We start from the raw sequence: 23,823 nt of genomic DNA, 5'->3' as shown, positions 1-23,823 counted from the left end.
ACACAGCCCATGTAGTATATAGCAGTGTGGGCACCATATCCCTGTTAAAAAAAAGAATTAAAATAAAAAAGTTATATACTCACCTTCTGGCGGCCCCCGGATCCAGGTGAGCCGTTTAGCGATGGTCCTTGCAACACTCCGGTCCCAAGAATGCATTGCTGTCTCGCAAGATGATGACGTAGCGGTCTTGCGAGACTGCTACGTGATCATCTCGCGAGACCGCAATGCATGGCCCGGAGCGTTGCGAGGAGCGGGAAAGGCGCCGGAAGGTGAGTATATAATGAATTTTCCTTTTATTATTTTTAACATTAAATCTTTTTACTATTGATGCTGCATAGGCAGCATTAACGTTAACGGACTGCGTTACACTGCGGCATAACGCAGCCTTTAACCCTGTGTGAGCGCTGACTGGAGTGGGCACTGACAGAGAGTAGGAAGGGGCGAATTCGCGGCCGGATTATGCCTGTCGCTGATTGGTCGTGGCCGGCAATCAACAGACGGAAGTGCCCCTTAGATGATTATATAGATAGCATTGACATGTACCCAAGAAGATGTAATCCCCTATGGGTGAGCAATATGATACTGTTTCATTGCTTTTCCCCACTTTTAGAGGTCACAGAAATGTCCACAGAACACGAAACACTGTCTGAGAAATGGAACACTACAACATTTTTAAAGCGTTGTTCACTTTCAAACAGTTTGTAGCGTTCCATTTCTCAGCTATACAGTGTTACTTTGTGAACATTTCTGCGAAATCTAAAAGCTTTTCTTCACAGAGATCGCAGAAATTTACTTACGTGGTGTATTATATAACACAAAAAAGGACCCCAAGGCACATAACATTTTTTCCAGCGGGGCCTGTCCTTTTACAACCCCTGATGATGTCACATGGCCAGCCAATCACAGTAATGCCACTGCCAAGAAGGTAATCCCCGCATGCTCATTAGCTCAGTAACAAAAGCCAAAGATGAGGGGCAGGCATTGGAGTTTAAAATAGGGTAGAGCACCGGCCATTGGTCGCGGTAAGGAACATATCCAAGCACCATGAGACTCGCGTGATAACGGAGCATCACCAAGCAGGGTCGCTCCTCCCTGCCAGTTGCTAAGGGTATGTTTCCACGGTCAGGAAACGCTGCTTTTTTGACGCTGCGCAGAGCTGCAGCATCAAAAAAGCAGCGTCCAGATGTTCCAGCATAGTGGAGGGGATTGTATGAAATCCCGTCTCCACTCTGCGTGGAAACCCGCACGCGGCGGGCCTGCGACTCCGGACATGCTGCGCGTCTTTTCAGATCGCAGCATGTCCGTACACCTTGCGGGGACGCAGCGTCCCCGCAAGGCATATCACAGGGCACTATGGGAGCGAGCGATCATCCCGGATGTGAAGAGTTAACACATCCGGCATGATCGCGTCCCAGGAAGGGGCGGGGCTTCGCCGCTGCGGCGATACCGCCGCCCCTCCGGACCGTGGAACCATACCCTTACGGTTGTAACCATGGATACCTACGGCTCTACGCTGCCTACACATAAGGAAAGCGAGATTGTGTAGTTTTTCCTGACTGGATGTGTCTAATCGCAGGTGTTTGCTAATATTATGGCGCCTACTACATAGTGGGAGGGTCTTGGAGCTGGGAATAGCCCGGACTATGGCGGCAGAGCACGGGACCCCTGCGCCACGCACTCTCTGGAGCTGCCCAATGGCGCATCTCCACTGCGTGCTGGCCCCGGATAAGGATGCCCCGTTCTAGCTGCTGCCCAGGGTGGGCCACGTTGTTTGCTCTCCCACCGGCCAGGCCCCGCACTGTGGCTGACTGGAAGCTAGGTGACACCACACACGTGTCTGGTGGTGACAAGCTTGGCCCCGCGACAGTGGACAGCTGGGGGCAGCGATGGCACACGTGCTCCACGCAGCAGCTTCGGTGTATTACAGCATGGCTATGTCACCGACGCGCTCGCCCCTCCCCCAGCTTTCGTCTCTCTTGTGCAGCCGTACTCTCTGTACTACTCCGCGACCTCTCTATGGTACCGGCCGCCGGGCGGATGTGACGTGCCGGGATGCGCACGACACCGCGGGTGAGGCTCGTTATGTGCTGGGATTTCGCTTCCCTGTGACATGTATGTAGCGCAGCTCTAGACAAGCGTGAACTGGGATTTATTTTGTTGCGGCCGGGACTACATTGATATTCCTACTCTGAGTAAAAGAAGTCAGGTTTTCCGTTCATAATATCTGGAGGTCCCTCTAGTGGTGATCTGTAGGTAAGGACGCTGTGACGTCATCCTGCCAGTGTGTGACTATGGCCTGTGCAGTGTGGAGGAGCGCTCTCTGCTTCCCCACCTCTCTGACTACCCAGAGCCTGTGCAGTGTGGGGGAGCGCTCTCTGCTTCCTCACCTCTCCTGCCTGCCCAGAGCCTGTGCAGTGTGGAGGAGCGCTCTCTGCTTCCTCATCTGTCCTGACTACCCAGAGCCTGTGCAGTGTGGAGGAGGGCTCTCTACTTCCTCATCTCTCCTGACTACCCAGAGCCTGTGCAGTGTGGAGGAGCGCTCTTTGCTTCCTCATCTCTCCTGACTGCCCAGAGCATGCGCAGTGTGGGGGAGCGCTCTCTGCTTCCTCATCTCTCCTGACTGCCCAGAGCATGCGCAGTGTGGGGGAGCGCTCTCTGCTTCCTCATTTCTCCTGACTACCCAGAGCATGCGCAGTGTGGGGGAGCGCTCTCTGCTTCCTCATCTCTCCTGACTGCCCAGAGCATGCGCAGTGTGGGGGAGCGCTCTCTGCTTCCTCACCTCTCCTGCCTGCCCACAGCCTGCGCAGTGTGGGGGAGCGCTCTCTGCTTCCTCATCTCTCCTGACTACCCAGAGCCTGTGCAGTGTGGAGGAGCGCTCTCTGCTTCCTCATCTCTCCTGACTGCCCAGAGCATGCGCAGTGTGGGGGAGCGCTCTCTGCTTCCTCATCTCTCCTGACTACCCAGAGCCTGTGCAGTGTGGAGGAGCGCTCTTTGCTTCCTCATCTCTCCTGACTGCCCAGAGCATGCGCAGTGTGGGGGAGCGCTCTCTGCTTCCTCATCTCTCCTGACTGCCCAGAGCATGCGCAGTGTGGGGGAGCGCTCTCTGCTTCCTCATCTCTCCTGACTACCCAGAGCCTGTGCAGTGTGGGGGAGCGCTCTCTGCTTCCTCATCTCTCCTGACTGCCCAGAGCATGCGCAGTGTGGGGGAGCGCTCTCTGCTTCCTCGTCTCTCCTGACTGCCCAGAGCCTGTGCAGTGTGGAGGAGCGCTCTCTGCTTCCTCACCTCTCCTGCCTGCCCAGAGCCTGTGCAGTGTGGAGGAGCGCTCTCTGCTTCCCCACCTCTCCTGACTACCCAGAGCCTGTGCAGTGTGGGGGAGCGCTCTCTGCTTCCTCACCTCTCCTGCCTGCCCAGAGCCTGTGCAGTGTGGAGGAGCGCTCTCTGCTTCCTCATCTGTCCTGACTACCCAGAGCCTGTGCAGTGTGGAGGAGGGCTCTCTACTTCCTCATCTCTCCTGACTACCCAGAGCCTGTGCAGTGTGGAGGAGCGCTCTTTGCTTCCTCATCTCTCCTGACTGCCCAGAGCATGCGCAGTGTGGGGGAGCGCTCTCTGCTTCCTCATCTCTCCTGACTGCCCAGAGCATGCGCAGTGTGGGGGAGCGCTCTCTGCTTCCTCATCTCTCCTGACTACCCAGAGCCTGTGCAGTGTGGACGAGCGCTCTCAGCTTCCTCACCTCTCCTGACTACCCAGAGCCTGTGCAGTGTGGAGGAGCGCTCTCTGCTTCCCCACCTCTCCTGACTACCCAGAGCCTGTGCAGTGTGGGGGAGCGCTCTCTGCTTCCTCACCTCTCCTGCCTGCCCAGAGCCTGTGCAGTGTGGAGGAGCGCTCTCTGCTTCCTCATCTGTCCTGACTACCCAGAGCCTGTGCAGTGTGGAGGAGGGCTCTCTACTTCCTCATCTCTCCTGACTACCCAGAGCCTGTGCAGTGTGGAGGAGCGCTCTTTGCTTCCTCATCTCTCCTGACTGCCCAGAGCATGCGCAGTGTGGGGGAGCGCTCTCTGCTTCCTCATCTCTCCTGACTGCCCAGAGCATGCGCAGTGTGGGGGAGCGCTCTCTGCTTCCTCATCTCTCCTGACTACCCAGAGCCTGTGCAGTGTGGGGGAGCGTTCTCTGCTTACTCACCTCTCCTGACTACCCAGAGCCTGTGCAGTGTGGGGGAGCGCTCTCTGCTTCCTCATCTCTCCTGACTGCCCAGAGCATGCGCAGTGTGGGGGAGCGCTCTCTGCTTCCTCACCTCTCCTGACTACCCAGAGCCTGTGCAGTGTGGGGGAGCGCTCTCTGCTTCCTCATCTCTCCTGACTGCCCAGAGCATGCGCAGTGTGGGGGAGCGCTCTCTGCTTCCTCATCTCTCTTGACTGCCCAGAGCCTGCGCAGTGTGGGGGAGCGCTCTCTGCTTCCTCACCTCTCCTGACTACCCAGAGCCTGCGCAGTGTGGAGGAGCGCTCTCTGCTTCCTCGTCTCTCCTGACTACCCAGAGCCTGTGCAGTGTGGGGGAGCGCTCTCTGCTTCCTCGTCTCTCCTGACTGCCCAGAGCCTGTGCAGTGTGGGGGAGCGCTCTCTGCTTCCTCACCTCTCCTGACTACCCAGAGCCTGTGCAGTGTGGGGGAGCGCTCTCTGCTTCCTCGTCTCTCCTGACTACCCAGAGCCTGCGCAGTGTGGAGGAGCGCTCTCTGCTTCCTCATCTCTCCTGCCTGCCCACAGCCTGTGCAGTGTGGGGGAGCGCTCTCTGCTTCCTCACCTCTCCTGACTACCCAGAGCCTGTGCAGTGTGGGGGAGCGCTCTCTGCTTCCTCACCTCTCCTGACTACCCAGAGCCTGCGCAGTGTGGGGGAGCGCTCTCTGCTTCCTCATCTCTCCTGAATGCCCAGAGCCTGCGCAGTGTGGGGGAGCGCTCTCTGCTTCCTCATCTCTCCTGACTGCCCAGAGCCTGCGCAGTGTGGGGGAGCGCTCTCTGCTTCCTCATCTCTCCTGACTGCCCAAAGCATGCGCAGTGTGGGGGAGCGCTCTCTGCTTCCTCACCTCTCCTGACTGCCCAGAGCCTGTGCAGTGTGGGGGAGCGCTCTCTGCTTCCTCACCTCTCCTGACTACCCAGAGCCTGTGCAGTGTGGGGGAGCGCTCTCTGCTTCCTCACCTCTCCTGACTACCCAGAGCCTGTGCAGTGTGGGGGAGCGCTCTCTGCTTCCTCACCTCTCCTGACTACCCAGAGCCTGTGCAGTGTGGGGGAGCGCTCTCTGCTTCCTCACCTCTCCTGCCTGCCCAGAGCCTGTGCAGTGTGGGGGTGCGCTCTCTGCTTCCTCACCTCTCCTGACTACCCAGAGCCTGTGCAGTGTGGAGGAGCGCTCTCTGCTTCCCCACCTCTCCTGACTACCCAGAGCCTGTGCAGTGTGGGGGAGCGCTCTCTGCTTCCCCACCTCTCCTGACTACCCAGAGCCTGTGCAGTGTGGAGGAGCGCTCTCTGCTTCCTCATCTGTCCTGACTACCCAGAGCCTGTGCAGTGTGGAGGAGCGCTCTCTGCTTCCTCATCTGTCCTGACTACCCAGAGCCTGTGCAGTGTGGAGGAGGGCTCTCTACTTCCTCATCTCTCCTGACTACCCAGAGCCTGTGCAGTGTGGAGGAGCGCTCTTTGCTTCCTCATCTCTCCTGACTGCCCAGAGCATGCGCAGTGTGGGGGAGCGCTCTCTGCTTCCTCATCTCTCCTGACTACCCAGAGCCTGTGCAGTGTGGGGGAGCGTTCTCTGCTTACTCACCTCTCCTGACTACCCAGAGCCTGTGCAGTGTGGGGGAGCGCTCTCTGCTTCCTCATCTCTCCTGACTACCCAGAGCCTGTGCAGTGTGGGGGAGCGCTCTCTGCTTCCTCATCTCTCCTGACTGCCCAGAGCATGCGCAGTGTGGGGGAGCGCTCTCTGCTTCCTCACCTCTCCTGACTACCCAGAGCCTGTGCAGTGTGGGGGAGCGCTCTCTGCTTCCTCACCTCTCCTGACTACCCAGAGCCTGTGCATTGTGGGGGAGCGCTCTCTGCTTCCTCATCTCTCTTGACTGCCCAGAGCCTGTGCAGTGTGGGGGAGCGCTCTCTGCTTCCTCACCTCTCCTGACTACCCAGAGCCTGCGCAGTGTGGAGGAGCGCTCTCTGCTTCCTCGTCTCTCCTGACTACCCAGAGCCTGTGCAGTGTGGGGGAGCGCTCTCTGCTTCCTCGTCTCTCCTGACTGCCCAGAGCCTGTGCAGTGTGGGGGAGCGCTCTCTGCTTCCTCACCTCTCCTGACTACCCAGAGCCTGTGCAGTGTGGGGGAGCGCTCTCTGCTTCCTCGTCTCCCCTGACTACCGAGAGCCTGTGCAGTGTGGGGGAGCGCTCTCTGCTTCCTCACCTCTCCTGACTACCCAGAGCTTGTTCAGTGTGGAGGAGCGCTCTCTGCTTCCTCACCTCTCCTGACTACCCAGAGCCTGTGCAGTCTGGGGGAGCGCTCTCTGCTTCCTCATCTCTCCTGACTACCCAGAGCCTGTGCAGTGTGGGGGAGCGCTCTCTGCTTCCTCACCTCTCCTGACTACCCAGAGCCTGTGCAGTGTGGAGGAGCGCTCTCTGCTTCCTCATCTCTCCTGACTACCCAGAGCCTGTGCAGTGTGGGGGAGCGCTCTCTGCTTCCTCACCTCTCCTGACTACCCAGAGCATGCGCAGTGTGGGGGAGCGCTCTCTGCTTCCTCACCTCTCCTGCCTACCCAGAGCCTGCGCAGTGTGGGAGAGCGCTCTCTGCTTCCTCATCTCTCCTGACTACCCAGAGCCTGTGCAGTGTGGAGGAGCGCTCTTTGCTTCCTCATCTCTCCTGACTACCCAGAGCCTGTGCAGTGTGGGGGAGCGCTCTCTGCTTCCTCACCTCTCCTGACTGCCCAGAGCATGCGCAGTGTGGACGAGCGCTCTCTGCTTCCTCATCTCTCCTGACTACCCAGAGCCTGTGCAGTGTGGAGGAGCGCGCTCTGCTTCCTCATCTCTCCTGACTACCCAGAGCATGCGCAGTGTGGGGGAGCGCTCTCTGCTTCCTCATCTCTCCTGACTACCCAGAGCATACGCAGTGTGGACGAGCGCTCTCTGCTTCCTCATCTTTCCTGACTACCCAGAGCCTGTGCAGTGTGGGGGAGCGCTCTCTGCTTCCTCATCTCTCCTGCCTGCCCAGAGCCTGTGCAGTGTGGGGGAGCGCTCTCTGCTTCCTCACCTCTCCTGACTGCCCAGAGCCTGTGCAGTGTGGGGGAGCGCTCTCTGCTTCCTCACCTCTCCTGACTGCCCAGAGCCTGTGCAGTGTGGGGGAGCGCTCTCTGCTTCCTCACCTCTCCTGACTACCCAGAGCCTGTGCAGTGTGGAGGAGCGCTCTCTGCTTCCTCATCTCTCCTGACTGCCCAGAGCCTGTGCAGTGTGGAGGAGCGCTCTCTGCTTCCTCATCTCTCCTGAATACCCAGATACTGCAGTGTGGAGGAGCGCTCTCTGCTTCCTCATCTCTACTGACTACCCAGAGCCTGTGCAGTGTGGAGGAGCGCTCTCTGCTTCCTCATCTCTCCTGACTACCCAGAGTTTGTGCAGTGTGGAGGAGCGCTCTCTCCTTCCTCATCTCTCCTGACTACCCAGAGCCTGTGCAGTGTGGGGGAGCGCTCTCTGCTTCCTCACCTCTCCTGACTACCCAGAGCATGCGCAGTGTGGGGGAGCGCTCTCTGCTTCCTCATCTTTCCTGACTACCCAGAGCCTGTGCAGTGTGGAGGAGCGCTCTTTGCTTCCTCATCTCTCCTGACTACCCAGAGCCTGTGCAGTGTGGGGGAGCGCTCTCTGCTTCCTCACCTCTCCTGACTACCCAGAGCATGCGCAGTGTGGGGGAGCGCTCTCTGCTTCCTCATCTCTCCTGACTACCCAGAGCCTGTGCAGTGTGGAGGAGCGCTCTTTGCTTCCTCACCTCTCCTGACTACCCAGAGCATGCGCAGTGTGGACGAGCGCTCTCTGCTTCCTCATCTCTCCTGACTACCCAGAGCCTGTGCAGTGTGGGGGAGCGCTCTCTGCTTCCTCACCTCTCCTGACTGCCCAGAGCATGCGCAGTGTGGACGAGCGCTCTCTGCTTCCTCATCTCTCCTGACTACCCAGAGCCTGTGCAGTGTGGAGGAGCGTGCTCTGCTTCCTCATCTCTTCTGACTACCCAGAGCATGCGCAGTGTGGGGGAGCGCTCTCTGCTTCCTCATCTCTCCTGACTACCCAGAGCCTGTGCAGTGTGGGGGAGCGCTCTCTGCTTCCTCATCTCTCCTGACTACCCAGAGCATGCGCAGTGTGGACGAGCGCTCTCTGCTTCTTCATCTCTCCTGACTACCCAGAGCCTGTGCAGTGTGGGGGAGCGCTCTCTGCTTCCTCATCTCTCCTGCCTGCCCAGAGCCTGTGCAGTGTGGGGGAGCGCTCTCTGCTTCCTCACCTCTCCTGACTGCCCAGAGCCTGTGCAGTGTGGGGGAGCGCTCTCTGCTTCCTCACCTCTCCTGACTGCCCAGAGCCTGTGCAGTGTGGGGGAGCGCTCTCTGCTTCCTCACTTCTCCTGCCTGCCCAGAGCCTGAGCAGTGTGGGGGAGCGCTCTCTGCTTCCTCATCTCTCCTGACTGCCCAGAGCCTGTACAGTGTGGGGGAGCGCTCTCTGCTTCCTCACCTCTCCTGACTGCCCAGAGCCTGTGCAGTGTGGAGGAGCGCTCTCTGCTTCCTCACCTCTCCTGACTGCCCAGAGCCTGTGCAGTGTGGAGGAGCGCTCTCTGCTTCCTCATCTCTCCTGACTGCCCAGAGCCTGTGCAGTGTGGAGGAGCGCTCTCTGCTTCCTCATCTCTCCTGAATACCCAGAGACTGCAGTGTGGAGGAGCGCTCTCTGCTTTCTCACCTCTCCTGGCTACCCAGAGCCTGTGCAGTGTGGAGGAGCGCTCTCTGCTTCCTTATCTCTCCTGAATACCCAGAGCCTGCGTAGTGTGGGGGAGCGCTCTCTGCTTCCTCATCTCTACTGACTACCCAGAGCCTGTGCAGTGTGGAGGAGCGATCTCTGTTTCCTCATCTCTCCTGACTACCCAGAGCCTGTGCAGTGTGGAGGAGCGCTCTTTGCTTCCGCATCTCTCCTGACTACCCAGAGCCTGTGCAGTGTGGAGGAGCGATCTCTGTTTCCTCATCTCTCCTGACTACCCAGAGCCTGTGCAGTGTGGAGGAGCGCTCTCTGCTTCCTCACCTCTCCTGACTACCCAGAGCCTGTGCAGTGTGGAGAAGCGCTCTCTGCTTCCTCATCTCTCCTGACTGCCCAGAGCCTGTGCAGTGTGGAGGAGCGCTCTCTGCTTCCTCATCTCTCCTGCCTGGCCTGCCCAGAGTCTGTGGAGTGTGGAGGAGCGCTCTCTGCTTCCTCATCTCTCCTGCCTGGCCTGCCCAGAGCCTGTGCAGTGTGGAGGAGCGCTCTCTGCTTCCTCATCTCTCCTGACTGCCCAGAGCCTGTGCAGAGTGGAGGAGCGCTCTCTGCTTCCTTACCTCTCCTGACTACCCAGAGCCTGTGCAGTGTGGATGAGCGCTCTCTGCTTCCTCATCTCTCCTGACAACCCAGAGCCTGTGCAGTGTGGGGGAGCGCTCTCTGCTTCCTCACCTCTCCTGACTACCCAGAGCCTGTGCAGTGTGGGGGAGCGCTCTCTGCTTCCTCGTCTCCCCTGACTACCCAGAGCCTGTGCAGTGTGGGGGAGCGCTCTCTGCTTCCTCATCTCTCCTGACTACCCAGAGCCTGTGCAGTGTGGAGGAGCGCTCTCTGCTTCCTCACCTCTCCTGACTACCCAGAGCCTGTGCAGTGTGGGGGAGCGCTCTCTGCTTCCTCATCTCTCCTGACTACCCAGAGCCTGTGCAGTGTGGGGGAGCGCTCTCTGCTTCCTCACCTCTCCTGACTACCCAGAGCCTGTGCAGTGTGGAGGAGCGCTCTCTGCTTCCTCATCTCTCCTGACTACCCAGAGCCTGTGCAGTGTGGGGGAGCGCTCTCTGCTTCCTCACCTCTCCTGACTACCCAGAGCATGCGCAGTGTGGGGGAGCGCTCTCTGCTTCCTCACCTCTCCTGCCTACCCAGAGCCTGCGCAGTGTGGGAGAGCGCTCTCTGCTTCCTCATCTCTCCTGACTACCCAGAGCCTGTGCAGTGTGGAGGAGCGCTCTTTGCTTCCTCATCTCTCCTGACTACCCAGAGCCTGTGCAGTGTGGGGGAGCGCTCTCTGCTTCCTCACCTCTCCTGACTACCCAGAGCATGCGCAGTGTGGGGGAGTGCTCTCTGCTTCCTCATCTCTCCTGACTACCCAGAGCCTGTGCAGTGTGGAGGAGCGCTCTTTGCTTCCTCACCTCTCCTGACTACCCAGAGCATGCGCAGTGTGGACGAGCGCTCTCTGCTTCCTCATCTCTCCTGACTACCCAGAGCCTGTGCAGTGTGGAGGAGCGCTCTCTGCTTCCTCACCTCTCCTGACTGCCCAGAGCATGCGCAGTGTGGACGAGCGCTCTCTGCTTCCTCATCTCTCCTGACTACCCAGAGCCTGTGCAGTGTGGAGGAGCGCGCTCTGCTTCCTCATCTCTCCTGACTACCCAGAGCATGCGCAGTGTGGGGGAGCGCTCTCTGCTTCCTCATCTCTCCTGACTACCCAGAGCATGCGCAGTGTGGACGAGCGCTCTCTGCTTCCTCATCTTTCCTGACTACCCAGAGCCTGTGCAGTGTGGGGGAGCGCTCTCTGCTTCCTCATCTCTCCTGCCTGCCCAGAGCCTGTGCAGTGTGGGGGAGCGCTCTCTGCTTCCTCACCTCTCCTGACTGCCCAGAGCCTGTGCAGTGTGGGGGAGCGCTCTCTGCTTCCTCACCTCTCCTGACTGCCCAGAGCCTGTGCAGTGTGGGGGAGCGCTCTCTGCTTCCTCACCTCTCCTGACTACCCAGAGCCTGTGCAGTGTGGAGGAGCGCTCTCTGCTTCCTCATCTCTCCTGACTGCCCAGAGCCTGTGCAGTGTGGAGGAGCGCTCTCTGCTTCCTCATCTCTCCTGAATACCCAGAGACTGCAGTGTGGAGGAGCGCTCTCTGCTTCCTCATCTCTACTGACTACCCAGAGCCTGTGCAGTGTGGAGGAGCGCTCTCTGCTTCCTCATCTCTCCTGACTACCCAGAGTTTGTGCAGTGTGGAGGAGCGCTCTCTGCTTCCTCATCTCTCCTGACTACCCAGAGCCTGTGCAGTGTGGGGGAGCGCTCTCTGCTTCCTCACCTCTCCTGACTACCCAGAGCCTGTGCAGTGTGGAGGAGCGCTCTCTGCTTCCTCACCTCTCCTGACTACCCAGAGCCTGTGCAGTGTGGGGGAGCGCTCTCTGCTTCCTCACCTCTCCTGACTACCCAGAGCATGCGCAGTGTGGGGGAGCGCTCTCTGCTTCCTCACCTCTCCTGCCTACCCAGAGCCTGCGCAGTGTGGGGGAGCGCTCTCTGCTTCCTCATCTTTCCTGACTACCCAGAGCCTGTGCAGTGTGGAGGAGCGCTCTTTGCTTCCTCATCTCTCCTGACTACTCAGAGCCTGTGCAGTGTGGGGGAGCGCTCTCTGCTTCCTCACCTCTCCTGACTACCCAGAGCATGCGCAGTGTGGGGGAGCGCTCTCTGCTTCCTCATCTCTCCTGACTACCCAGAGCCTGTGCAGTGTGGAGGAGCGCTCTTTGCTTCCTCACCTCTCCTGACTACCCAGAGCATGCGCAGTGTGGACGAGCGCTCTCTGCTTCCTCATCTCTCCTGACTACCCAGAGCCTGTGCAGTGCGGAGGAGCGCGCTCTGCTTCCTCATCTCTTCTGACTACCCAGAGCATGCGCAGTGTGGGGGAGCGCTCTCTGCTTCCTCATCTCTCCTGACTACCCAGAGCCTGTGCAGTGTGGGGGAGCGCTCTCTGCTTCCTCATCTCTCCTGACTACCCAGAGCATGCGCAGTGTGGACGAGCGCTCTCTGCTTCTTCATCTCTCCTGACTACCCAGAGCCTGTGCAGTGTGGGGGAGCGCTCTCTGCTTCCTCATCTCTCCTGCCTGCCCAGAGCCTGTGCAGTGTGGAGGAGCGCTCTCTGCTTCCTCATCTCTCCTGAATACCCAGAGACTGCAGTGTGGAGGAGCGCTCTCTGCTTTCTCACCTCTCCTGGCTACCCAGAGCCTGTGCAGTGTGGAGGAGCGCTCTCTGCTTCCTTATCTCTCCTGAATACCCAGAGCCTGCGTAGTGTGGGGGAGCGCTCTCTGCTTCCTCATCTCTACTGACTACCCAGAGCCTGTGCAGTGTGGAGGAGCGATCTGTTTCCTCATCTCTCCTGACTACCCAGAGCCTGTGCAGTGTGGAGGAGCGCTCTTTGCTTCCGCATCTCTCCTGACTACCCAGAGCCTGTGCAGTGTGGAGGAGCGATCTCTGTTTCCTCATCTCTCCTGACTACCCAGAGCCTGTGCAGTGTGGAGGAGCGCTCTCTGCTTCCTCACCTCTCCTGACTACCCAGAGCCTGTGCAGTGTGGAGAAGCGCTCTCTGCTTCCTCATCTCTCCTGACTGCCCAGAGCCTGTGCAGTGTGGAGGAGCGCTCTCTGCTTCCTCATCTCTCCTGCCTGGCCTGCCCAGAGTCTGTGGAGTGTGGAGGAGCGCTCTCTGCTTCCTCATCTCTCCTGAATACCCAGAGACTGCAGTGTGGAGGAGCGCTCTCTGCTTTCTCACCTCTCCTGGCTACCCAGAGCCTGTGCAGTGTGGAGGAGCGCTCTCTGCTTCCTTATCTCTCCTGAATACCCAGAGCCTGCGTAGTGTGGGGGAGCGCTCTCTGCTTCCTCATCTCTACTGACTACCCAGAGCCTGTGCAGTGTGGAGGAGCGATCTCTGTTTCCTCATCTCTCCTGACTACCCAGAGCCTGTGCAGTGTGGAGGAGCGCTCTTTGCTTCCGCATCTCTCCTGACTACCCAGAGCCTGTGCAGTGTGGAGGAGCGATCTCTGTTTCCTCATCTCTCCTGACTACCCAGAGCCTGTGCAGTGTGGAGGAGCGCTCTCTGCTTCCTCACCTCTCCTGACTACCCAGAGCCTGTGCAGTGTGGAGAAGCGCTCTCTGCTTCCTCATCTCTCCTGACTGCCCAGAGCCTGTGCAGTGTGGAGGAGCGCTCTCTGCTTCCTCATCTCTCCTGCCTGGCCTGCCCAGAGTCTGTGGAGTGTGGAGGAGCGCTCTCTGCTTCCTCATCTCTCCTGCCTGGCCTGCCCAGAGCCTGTGCAGTGTGGAGGAGCGCTCTCTGCTTCCTCACCTCTCCTGACTGCCCAGAGCCTGTGCAGTGTGGAGGAGCGCTCTCTGCTTCCTCATCTCTCCTGACTGCCCAGAGCCTGTGCAGTGTGGAGGAGCGCTCTCTGCTTCCTCATCTCTCCTGAATACCCAGAGACTGCAGTGTGGAGGAGCGCTCTCTGCTTTCTCACCTCTCCTGGCTACCCAGAGCCTGTGCAGTGTGGAGGAGCGCTCTCTGCTTCCTTATCTCTCCTGAATACCCAGAGCCTGCGTAGTGTGGGGGAGCGCTCTCTGCTTCCTCATCTCTACTGACTACCCAGAGCCTGTGCAGTGTGGAGGAGCGATCTCTGTTTCCTCATCTCTCCTGACTACCCAGAGCCTGTGCAGTGTGGAGGAGCGCTCTTTGCTTCCGCATCTCTCCTGACTACCCAGAGCCTGTGCAGTGTGGAGGAGCGATCTCTGTTTCCTCATCTCTCCTGACTACCCAGAGCCTGTGCAGTGTGGAGGAGCGCTCTCTGCTTCCTCACCTCTCCTGACTACCCAGAGCCTGTGCAGTGTGGAGAAGCGCTCTCTGCTTCCTCATCTCTCCTGACTGCCCAGAGCCTGTGCAGTGTGGAGGAGCGCTCTCTGCTTCCTCATCTCTCCTGCCTGGCCTGCCCAGAGTCTGTGGAGTGTGGAGGAGCGCTCTCTGCTTCCTCATCTCTCCTGCCTGGCCTGCCCAGAGCCTGTGCAGTGTGGAGGAGCGCTCTCTGCTTCCTCATCTCTCCTGCCTGGCCTGCCCAGAGTCTGTGGAGTGTGGAGGAGCGCTCTCTGCTTCCTCATCTCTCCTGCCTGGCCTGCCCAGAGCCTGTGCAGTGTGGAGGAGCGCTCTCTGCTTCCTCATCTCTCCTGACTGCCCAGAGCCTGTGCAGAGTGGAGGAGCGCTCTCTGCTTCCTTACCTCTCCTGACTACCCAGAGCCTGTGCAGTGTGGATGAGCGCTCTCTGCTTCCTCATCTCTCCTGACAACCCAGAGCCTGTGCAGTGTGGGGGAGCGCTCTCTGCTTCCTCACCTCTCCTGACTACCCAGAGCCTGTGCAGTGTGGGGGAGCGCTCTCTGCTTCCTCGTCTCCCCTGACTACCCAGAGCCTGTGCAGTGTGGGGGAGCGCTCTCTGCTTCCTCATCTCTCCTGACTACCCAGAGCCTGTGCAGTGTGGAGGAGCGCTCTCTGCTTCCTCACCTCTCCTGACTACCCAGAGCCTGTGCAGTGTGGGGGAGCGCTCTCTGCTTCCTCATCTCTCCTGACTACCCAGAGCCTGTGCAGTGTGGGGGAGCGCTCTCTGCTTCCTCACCTCTCCTGACTACCCAGAGCCTGTGCAGTGTGGAGGAGCGCTCTCTGCTTCCTCATCTCTCCTGACTACCCAGAGCCTGTGCAGTGTGGGGGAGCGCTCTCTGCTTCCTCACCTCTCCTGACTACCCAGAGCATGCGCAGTGTGGGGGAGCGCTCTCTGCTTCCTCACCTCTCCTGCCTACCCAGAGCCTGCGCAGTGTGGGAGAGCGCTTTCTGCTTCCTCATCTCTCCTGACTACCCAGAGCCTGTGCAGTGTGGAGGAGCGCTCTTTGCTTCCTCACCTCTCCTGACTACCCAGAGCATGCGCAGTGTGGACGAGCGCTCTCTGCTTCCTCATCTCTCCTGACTACCCAGAGCCTGTGCAGTGTGGGGGAGCGCTCTCTGCTTCCTCACCTCTCCTGACTGCCCAGAGCATGCGCAGTGTGGACGAGCGCTCTGCTTCCTCATCTCTCCTGACTACCCAGAGCCTGTGCAGTGTGGAGGAGCGCGCTCTGCTTCCTCATCTCTCCTGACTACCCAGAGCATGCGCAGTGTGGGGGAGCGCTCTCTGCTTCCTCATCTCTCCTGACTACCCAGAGCATGCGCAGTGTGGACGAGCGCTCTCTGCTTCCTCATCTTTCCTGACTACCCAGAGCCTGTGCAGTGTGGGGGAGCGCTCTCTGCTTCCTCATCTCTCCTGCCTGCCCAGAGCCTGTGCAGTGTGGGGGAGCGCTCTCTGCTTCCTCACCTCTCCTGACTGCCCAGAGCCTGTGCAGTGTGGGGGAGCGCTCTCTGCTTCCTCACCTCTCCTGACTGCCCAGAGCCTGTGCAGTGTGGGGGAGCGCTCTCTGCTTCCTCACCTCTCCTGACTACCCAGAGCCTGTGCAGTGTGGAGGAGCGCTCTCTGCTTCCTCATCTCTCCTGACTGCCCAGAGCCTGTGCAGTGTGGAGGAGCGCTCTCTGCTTCCTCATCTCTCCTGAATACCCAGAGACTGCAGTGTGGAGGAGCGCTCTCTGCTTCCTCATCTCTACTGACTACCCAGAGCCTGTGCAGTGTGGAGGAGCGCTCTCTGCTTCCTCATCTCTCCTGACTACCCAGAGTTTGTGCAGTGTGGAGGAGCGCTCTCTGCTTCCTCATCTCTCCTGACTACCCAGAGCCTGTGCAGTGTGGGGGAGCGCTCTCTGCTTCCTCACCTCTCCTGACTACCCAGAGCCTGTGCAGTGTGGAGGAGCGCTCTCTGCTTCCTCACCTCTCCTGACTACCCAGAGCCTGTGCAGTGTGGGGGAGCGCTCTCTGCTTCCTCACCTCTCCTGACTACCCAGAGCATGCGCAGTGTGGGGGAGCGCTCTCTGCTTCCTCACCTCTCCTGCCTACCCAGAGCCTGCGCAGTGTGGGGGAGCGCTCTCTGCTTCCTCATCTTTCCTGACTACCCAGAGCCTGTGCAGTGTGGAGGAGCGCTCTTTGCTTCCTCATCTCTCCTGACTACTCAGAGCCTGTGCAGTGTGGGGGAGCGCTCTCTGCTTCCTCACCTCTCCTGACTACCCAGAGCATGCGCAGTGTGGGGGAGCGCTCTCTGCTTCCTCATCTCTCCTGACTACCCAGAGCCTGTGCAGTGTGGAGGAGCGCTCTTTGCTTCCTCACCTCTCCTGACTACCCAGAGCATGCGCAGTGTGGACGAGCGCTCTCTGCTTCCTCATCTCTCCTGACTACCCAGAGCCTGTGCAGTGCGGAGGAGCGCGCTCTGCTTCCTCATCTCTTCTGACTACCCAGAGCATGCGCAGTGTGGGGGAGCGCTCTCTGCTTCCTCATCTCTCCTGACTACCCAGAGCCTGTGCAGTGTGGGGGAGCGCTCTCTGCTTCCTCATCTCTCCTGACTACCCAGAGCATGCGCAGTGTGGACGAGCGCTCTCTGCTTCTTCATCTCTCCTGACTACCCAGAGCCTGTGCAGTGTGGGGGAGCGCTCTCTGCTTCCTCATCTCTCCTGCCTGCCCAGAGCCTGTGCAGTGTGGGGGAGCGCTCTCTGCTTCCTCACCTCTCCTGACTGCCCAGAGCCTGTGCAGTGTGGGGGAGCGCTCTCTGCTTCCTCACCTCTCCTGACTGCCCAGAGCCTGTGCAGTGTGGGGGAGCGCTCTCTGCTTCCTCACCTCTCCTGCCTGCCCAGAGCCTGCGCAGTGTGGGGGAGCGCTCTCTGCTTCCTCATCTCTCCTGACTGCCCAGAGCCTGTGCAGTGTGGGGGAGCGCTCTCTGCTTCCTCACCTCTCCTGACTGCCCAGAGCCTGTGCAGTGTGGAGGAGCGCTCTCTGCTTCCTCACCTCTCCTGACTGCCCAGAGCCTGTGCAGTGTGGAGGAGCGCTCTCTGCTTCCTCATCTCTCCTGACTGCCCAGAGCCTGTGCAGTGTGGAGGAGCGCTCTCTGCTTCCTCATCTCTCCTGAATACCCAGAGACTGCAGTGTGGAGGAGCGCTCTCTGCTTTCTCACCTCTCCTGGCTACCCAGAGCCTGTGCAGTGTGGAGGAGCGCTCTCTGCTTCCTTATCTCTCCTGAATACCCAGAGCCTGCGTAGTGTGGGGGAGCGCTCTCTGCTTCCTCATCTCTACTGACTACCCAGAGCCTGTGCAGTGTGGGGGAGCGCTCTCTGCTTCCTCACCTCTCCTGACTACCCAGAGCCTGTGCCGTGTGGAGGAGCGCTCTCTGCTTCCTCATCTCTCCTGACTACCCAGAGTTTGTGCAGTGTGGAGGAGCGCTCTCTGCTTCCTCATCTCTCCTGACTACCCAGAGCCTGTGCAGTGTGGGGGAGCGCTCTCTGCTTCCTCACCTCTCCTGACTACCCAGAGCATGTGCAGTGTGGAGGAGCGCTCTCTGCTTCCTTACCTCTCCTGACTACCCAGAGCCTGTGCAGTGTGGAGGAGCGCTCTTTGCTTCCGCATCTCTCCTGACTACCCAGAGCCTGTGCAGTGTGGAGGAGCGATCTCTGTTTCCTCATCTCTCCTGACTACCCAGAGCCTGTGCAGTGTGGAGGAGCGCTCTTTGCTTCCGCATCTCTCCTGACTACCCAGAGCCTGTGCAGTGTGGAGGAGCGATCTCTGTTTCCTCATCTCTCCTGACTACCCAGAGCCTGTGCAGTGTGGAGGAGCGCTCTCTGCTTCCTCACCTCTCCTGACTACCCAGAGCCTGTGCAGTGTGGAGAAGCGCTCTCTGCTTCCTCATCTCTCCTGACTGCCCAGAGCCTGTGCAGTGTGGAGGAGCGCTCTCTGCTTCCTCATCTCTCCTGCCTGGCCTGCCCAGAGTCTGTGGAGGAGCGCTCTCTGCTTCCTCATCTCTCCTGCCTGGCCTGCTCAGAGCCTGTGCAGTGTGGAGGAGCGCTCTCTGCTTCCTCATCTCTCCTGACTGCCCAGAGCCTGTGCAGAGTGGAGGAGCGCTCTCTGCTTCCTTACCTCTCCTGACTACCCAGAGCCTGTGCAGTGTGGAGGAGCGCTCTCTGCTTCCTCATCTCTCCTGACAACCCAGAGCCTGTGCAGTGTGGAGGAGCGCTCTCTGCTTCCTCATCTCTCCTGCCTGCCCAGAGCCTGTGCAGTGTGGAGGAGCGCTCTCTGCTTCCTCATCTCTCCTGACTACCCAGAGCCTGTGCAGTGTGGAGGAGCGCTCTCTGCTTCCTCATCTCTCCTGCCTGGCCTGCCCAGAACCTGTGCAGTGTGGAGGAGCGCTCTCTGCTTCCTCATCTCTCCTGACTACCTAGAAATTGTGCAGTGTGGGGGAGCGCTCTCTGCTTCCTCATCTCTCCTGACTACCCAGAGCCTGCGCAGTGTGGAGGAGCGCTCTCTGCTTCCTCATCTGTCCTGACTGCCCAGAGCCTGTGCAGTGTGTAGGAGAGCTTTCTGCTTCCTCATCTCTAGTGACTGCCCAGAGCCTGTGCAGTGTGGAGGACCGCTATCTGCTTCCTCATCTCTCCTGCCTGCCCAAAACCTGTGCAGTGTGGAGGAGCATGCTCTTCTTCCTCATCTCTACTGACTACCTAGAGCCTGTGCAATGTGGAGGAGCGCTCTCTGCTTCCTCATCTCTCCTGACTATCCAGAGCCTGTGCAGTGTGGAGGAGCGCTCTCTGCTTCCTCATCTCTCCTGACTACCCAGAGCCTGTGCAGTGTGGAGGATTGCTCTCTGCTTCCTCATCTCTCCTGACTACCCAGAGATTGTGCAGTGTGGAGGAGCGCTCTCTGCTTCCTCATCTCTCCTGACTACCCAGAGCTTGTGCAGTGTGGAGGAGCGCTCTCTGCTTCCTCATCTCTCCTGCCTGCCCAAAACCTGTGCAGTGTGGAGGAGCATGCTCTTCTTCCTCATCTCTACTGACTACCTAGAGCCTGTGCAATGTGGAGGAGCGCTCTCTGCTTCTTCATCTCTCCTGACTACCTAGAGCCTGTGCAGTGTGGAGGAGCGCTCTCTGCTTCCTCATTTCTCCCATGTTGCGGCTTAGTACCACCTGCATTCTGTATTGTGTTTGCAAACACATGTGAATGAGTTGCAATAACAGTAGTCCTCTGAAAGGGGTATTGCTAGGTTACACCTCAATAATAAATACAGCCCAAAATGGAAAACATAGCAGTGACCCTCCCCAACCTGCTCAACACCATGTGTGGTAGCTAATGGTAGAGAGACCACACCTAGAAAATGGTAGGACACTCCAAGTTGTGAATCATCATAACCAAGAAAAAAAGCTGGAATACATATCCGAGGTAGTATAAAAGGTATACGTTTATTACATACTATATACAAGACAATAAATGCATTTTAAATACAGTTTCACAAAATTACATGTTCAGCAGGAAATGCAAGATAGAACCAAAGAACAGTGTGACCGCCTAATACTGCTACAAGTATATTCCATAGTTAAGTGCTTAGTGCTTTAAAGATACAGGGAAAGAAAACAGGACAGGGTATGAAATAAATCAAGTATTCTGGCATATGGAAAAAACCAACATCACAAGGAGCTCATCATTGTAAATCTTTCCCCAACCCTGAATTTCTTACCCATATTGCAGTATAGGGGGGTCCACACTGTGCTGCCCCAACGCGTGTTTCGCGTCTGCTTCGTCAGGGGGCTGTACATGAGAATGGGTTACATACAAATTACAGATATCACTTACAGTAAACAAAATAGCAATGACAGACTGATACAGAGGGGCGAGGACCCTACCCTTGCGGGTTTACATTCTACAGGATTATGGGGAAGGAGACAATAGGTTGAGGGTTGCAGGAGCTCCGATGTTGGTGAGGCAGTATCCTGTAGTGATGAGGTGGCCGTGTGGTCATTACAGGCTGTAGGCTTTCCTGAATAGGTGGGTTTTCAGGTTCCGTCTGAAGGATCCGAATGTGGTTGATAGTCGGACGTGTTGGGGCAAAGAATTCCAGAGGATGGGGGATATTTGGGAGAAGTCTTGGAGGCGGTTGGATGAGGAGCGAATAAGTGTGGAGGAGAGAAGGAGGTCTTGGGAAGACCCAAGATTACGTGAGGGAAGATATCGGGAGATTAGTTCAGAGATATATGGAGGAGACAGGTTATGGAAATGCATTTATTGGCTTGTATATAGTATGTAATAAACGTATACCTTTTATGCTACCTCGGGTATGTACTCCAGCTTTTTTTTTTTTGTTATGTAGGTTACACCTCAGTCTGATGTGTAGGGCTGAACCTTTGGGACTCCCATCGATCCTAAAAAATGATGGGTGCACATCACATCACCAAGTGATAGTAGGATTACCGTAGATAAGGTCATGCCATTTGGTCCCCAGCACCATTCCAGAATACACTGTTTCCTTCCATAGGTCCTGTCATGGGATGGCCCTGGGGCAAGGGTAGACACTGGTGGAGCCATGACCCTTTCTTCCTGGAGGTTCTCCGCTTCTCTCTTTGGTGCCGGGGCCTCACCTTTCTAATGCAGGTGAGTAGAGTTATTTAGTGGTGCTGGTGGCATCTAACTGCCAGAACAGAATGCAGAATAAATGCCTGTTTCTCTTCACAAGGTTGGGTTCAATCTCCTGCTGCCCGATCACAACGCTGATGCCTTTTCTCCACCAAGACTCGGAGCGAGTTCCCTGGGTGACCGTGTAGTGGAACTGTTTTGTGCTGGCTTAGGACGATGGGATGCAGAACACTTCCTGTTTATAGCGGAGCATGGCTATGTGTATGAACACAATATGGCTTTCTTCCCGCTCCTTCCAGTAATTATCGGAGGCCTAGCACGAGGACCACTTCTGCCACTAGCGGGTCTGTTAAGACTGCGTAGCCGGTTGCTGATTTCTTCTGCCTTTCTAAACTGTGTATGTTCTACACTGGCAGCAGCGTCGTTGTACCTACTTGGATGTGTGACATTGCAGTCCCGCCATTCAGCGTTCCTTGCTGCACTTCTGTTTTGTATGAGCCCAGTTTCCATCTTTATGACTACTACCTACTCTGAAAGTCTCTATGCACTGGCGACATTTACTGGGCTGTGGCAACTGCACAAGGCAAGGACTTTCTGTGCCGCTGCCTTTTTCTCTCTTGCCACTGCTGCTCGCTCCAACGGACTAGTTAATGCAGGCTTCTTGATACACTCCGCAGTAAAGGCCGTGGTACAGAGGAAAGGGAATTGCAGGCAGTTGATGAAGACAGGATATGGCATTATTTTAGTTATTTTACCTTTTACGCTCTTCCAAGGTTTTTGTTATGTCAAATCTTGCCTTGAATCTGATGGAAATGACCAAATACCTCAAGCTCTAGTAATGCTAGCGATGGAAAAGGGATACCGTGTGCACAAGAAATCCATTCCTGCCTGGTGCTCATTTAGTTTTCCGCTAGCGTATTCACATATACAAAGTGAATATTGGGATGTTGGACTGTTTCGATACTTCAAGCTCCAGCAGCTGCCCAACTTCCTGCTGGCTCTACCTGTACTAATTCTGAGTGTGTCTACCATATTGGAATATACCTCGTCCAATCCAGAGCTATGCAGAACACTGGGCCTGTGCAAAGTGCAGGGTAAACCTGCAAATGGATTCTATGGACCTCAAGTGTTCGTCTATGTGGCACATCTTGCAGCATTAACGGGGTTTGGCTTCCTGTGTATGCATGTGCAGGTAAATATGCCCACAGTAATCTATGAAATGTTAATCATATATGGTTATGTTAATAGAGAAGTTAGTGCTAAAGTTGTCCAACATGAAATCCGTATGAGATTGAGAATAATAGTGACAATATGGTGAAACTAGAAGATCTGACTCTTCTCAAGCTGTTCCTGATCCAAACGTAACTTTAATGGGTATCCACAGAGTTAAGCAACATGGAGTTGTTGGTAGATTAGTATATGGGTACTGTTTATATCCTGTACTCATTAAATGAGTAATGTAATGGTACAACAAGGTGGTAATGTTTGTTGTGTATTTGCAGGTGCTAACGAGGCTCCTCTTTTCATCTTGCCCTGTGCTCTATTGGTCCTGTTCATATGTGCTGCACAAGAATGAACCATGGATTTGGGGTATCAAGAAAAGTAAAACTGCCTCCAATCCAGTCCTTCAATTATTTTTGGGATGGACTTCACTTCAAGGAAGGACACAAATTATTCTTGGTTATTTCTTAGGGTACTGGGTGATTGGAACTGCCTTACATGTGAACTTCCTTCCTTGGACATAATGGGCACAGTTTGTTAATGGGTGTTCGGAATATTTTATTATAAGGACAATGAACTGTAAATAAAAATGTATAATCATTGTAATAAATTATCACGGTGTGGCTTTTGATGTGCTACAACTGTCATGAATGAAATCCACTTTATTATGGTAAATCCCCAGATCTGTGGTTATGGGCTCAATAAAACCGGTTTTAAATGTTAGCGCTTGTTGTTTTAGTCCAGTGAGTAAAAACAAATGATGTGCCCAGTTCCATGATACAGTATGTTTAGAGAGAGGTACAGTACTACAGCTATGTTTTAGGTAGTTGTGGGGAAAAGGTAGGAAAGTAAGCATGCTTTCAAAACTAGAAGTGTTAATAGTTTCCATTTTAAGTAATAAAAAATAGTGAACCAAATTAATTAAAGTAAATCAATATTTGGTGTGACCTTCAAAACTGCAGTTGGATCTAGAAAAATTGATTACAGTACTCGCAGTAACTCACAGGGAGGTCGTTGCAAATATCTTGAAAAACTAGGCGGAGATCTGTGTATGGAAGCTTGAACAAATCCTTTATTCATCTTTATGTCATCTCAGACAGACTCAATGTTGAGATCAGGACTCTGTAGGGGTCATATCACTTCTAGGAGTCCTTGTTCTTCTTTACACTGAAGAACATTAGCTCTAAATTTATCCTGCAGCAGGACAATGACCAATTATACAATCTTAGGGTAAGTTCACACAGGGCATTTTTTTTCTGCAGCAAAACCTGATCATCTTGGCAGGAAAGAAGCCGCGCCAAAAACGCAGGTTTTGGCGTTTTTTTAATGCTGTTTTTTTTTTCTCTTTGTGCATGCCAATTATTATTATTTATTTATATAGCACCATTAATTCCATGGTGCTGTACATGAGAAAACAGCTAAGCACAGAGTTATAGATCTCGTTTACAGTAAACAAATTTACAATGACATACTGGTACAGAGGGGAGAGGACCCTGTCCTTGTGGACTTACATTCTACGGGCCAATAAAGTTGAGTGCACACAGAGAAAAACAAAATAACTTCCTGTAGACAGATAGAATAGATAAATTGATAGAATGAATAGATACATTACCTGCGGTATCCTCTTCCCGGGCATTTTCCCACGGTCCGGAGGTTACCTCCGGTCAGGCTGTGAGGGAGCGCAGGCTGAGTGACGTCACCGCTAGTTACTGACCCTGCGCCCGCTCCGTCTCATTCATTCCCCAGTACTTACAGCCGGGAGCTGTCACATTAGTAGCGCTCCTGGTTGTAAGCTTCATCTCCCCCAGATACTGCGTGGGACACTCGTTATATCGGACTACGACGGATCAGGGAGTATACTTTCGGTTATTTTTGTTTTAGATCGATGGCTTCACTTGGAATGGCAGAATAATAAAATGGTAGAACTGTATGGTGTTTTATTTCATTAAGACTTTTTTTCTGCATGTGTGTGTATTTAACCCTTTAATTACTATATGATTAAAAATGGATAGATGTCTTATTGACGCCTTCCCATTACTAAGCCGGCTTAATGCTACCTTTCAATAGTAAGGTGACATTAAC

General features: G+C 56.0%; 1 protein-coding gene across 5 annotated transcripts; it reads left to right on the top strand.

The window, feature by feature from the left end:
- Positions 1-1,000: 1,000 nt before the first annotated feature.
- On the top strand, positions 1,001-22,464 carry PIGV (phosphatidylinositol glycan anchor biosynthesis class V). Of its 5 annotated transcripts, none has more exons than XM_077295688.1 (4): positions 1,001-1,022; positions 20,423-20,538; positions 20,621-21,712; positions 22,023-22,464. In XM_077295688.1, exons 2-4 carry the CDS (start codon positions 20,431-20,433, stop codon positions 22,263-22,265), a joined length of 1,443 nt encoding a protein of 480 aa, XP_077151803.1. In that variant the 5' UTR covers positions 1,001-1,022; positions 20,423-20,430; the 3' UTR covers positions 22,266-22,464. The 5 variants fall into 5 exon arrangements, with proteins under 5 accessions (XP_077151803.1, XP_077151800.1, XP_077151799.1 ...); XM_077295685.1 differs by lacking the exon at positions 1,001-1,022 and adding an exon at positions 1,546-1,576; XM_077295684.1 differs by lacking the exon at positions 1,001-1,022 and adding an exon at positions 1,634-2,070.
- The last annotated feature ends 1,359 nt before the right edge of the window (positions 22,465-23,823 follow it).

Source organism: Ranitomeya variabilis, chromosome 3 (genome assembly GCF_051348905.1).
Source record: "Ranitomeya variabilis isolate aRanVar5 chromosome 3, aRanVar5.hap1, whole genome shotgun sequence".
NCBI classification, from domain to species: domain Eukaryota; kingdom Metazoa; phylum Chordata; class Amphibia; order Anura; family Dendrobatidae; genus Ranitomeya; species Ranitomeya variabilis.
Note: the sequence above shows the minus strand (reverse complement) of the source record. Positions and strands in the feature narration are given on the sequence as shown.

Bases quoted from the DNA above. Each gene is read 5' to 3' on its own strand.
- PIGV (XM_077295684.1), top strand. From the start codon at position 1,887: ATGGCACACGTGCTCCACGCAGCAGCTTCGGTGTATTACAGCATGGCT. The intron at 20,539-20,620 runs GTGAGTAGAGTT...TCTCTTCACAAG, and splicing joins GCCTCACCTTTCTAATGCAG to GTTGGGTTCAATCTCCTGCT. The intron at 21,713-22,022 runs GTAAATATGCCC...GTGTATTTGCAG, and splicing joins TCCTGTGTATGCATGTGCAG to GTGCTAACGAGGCTCCTCTT.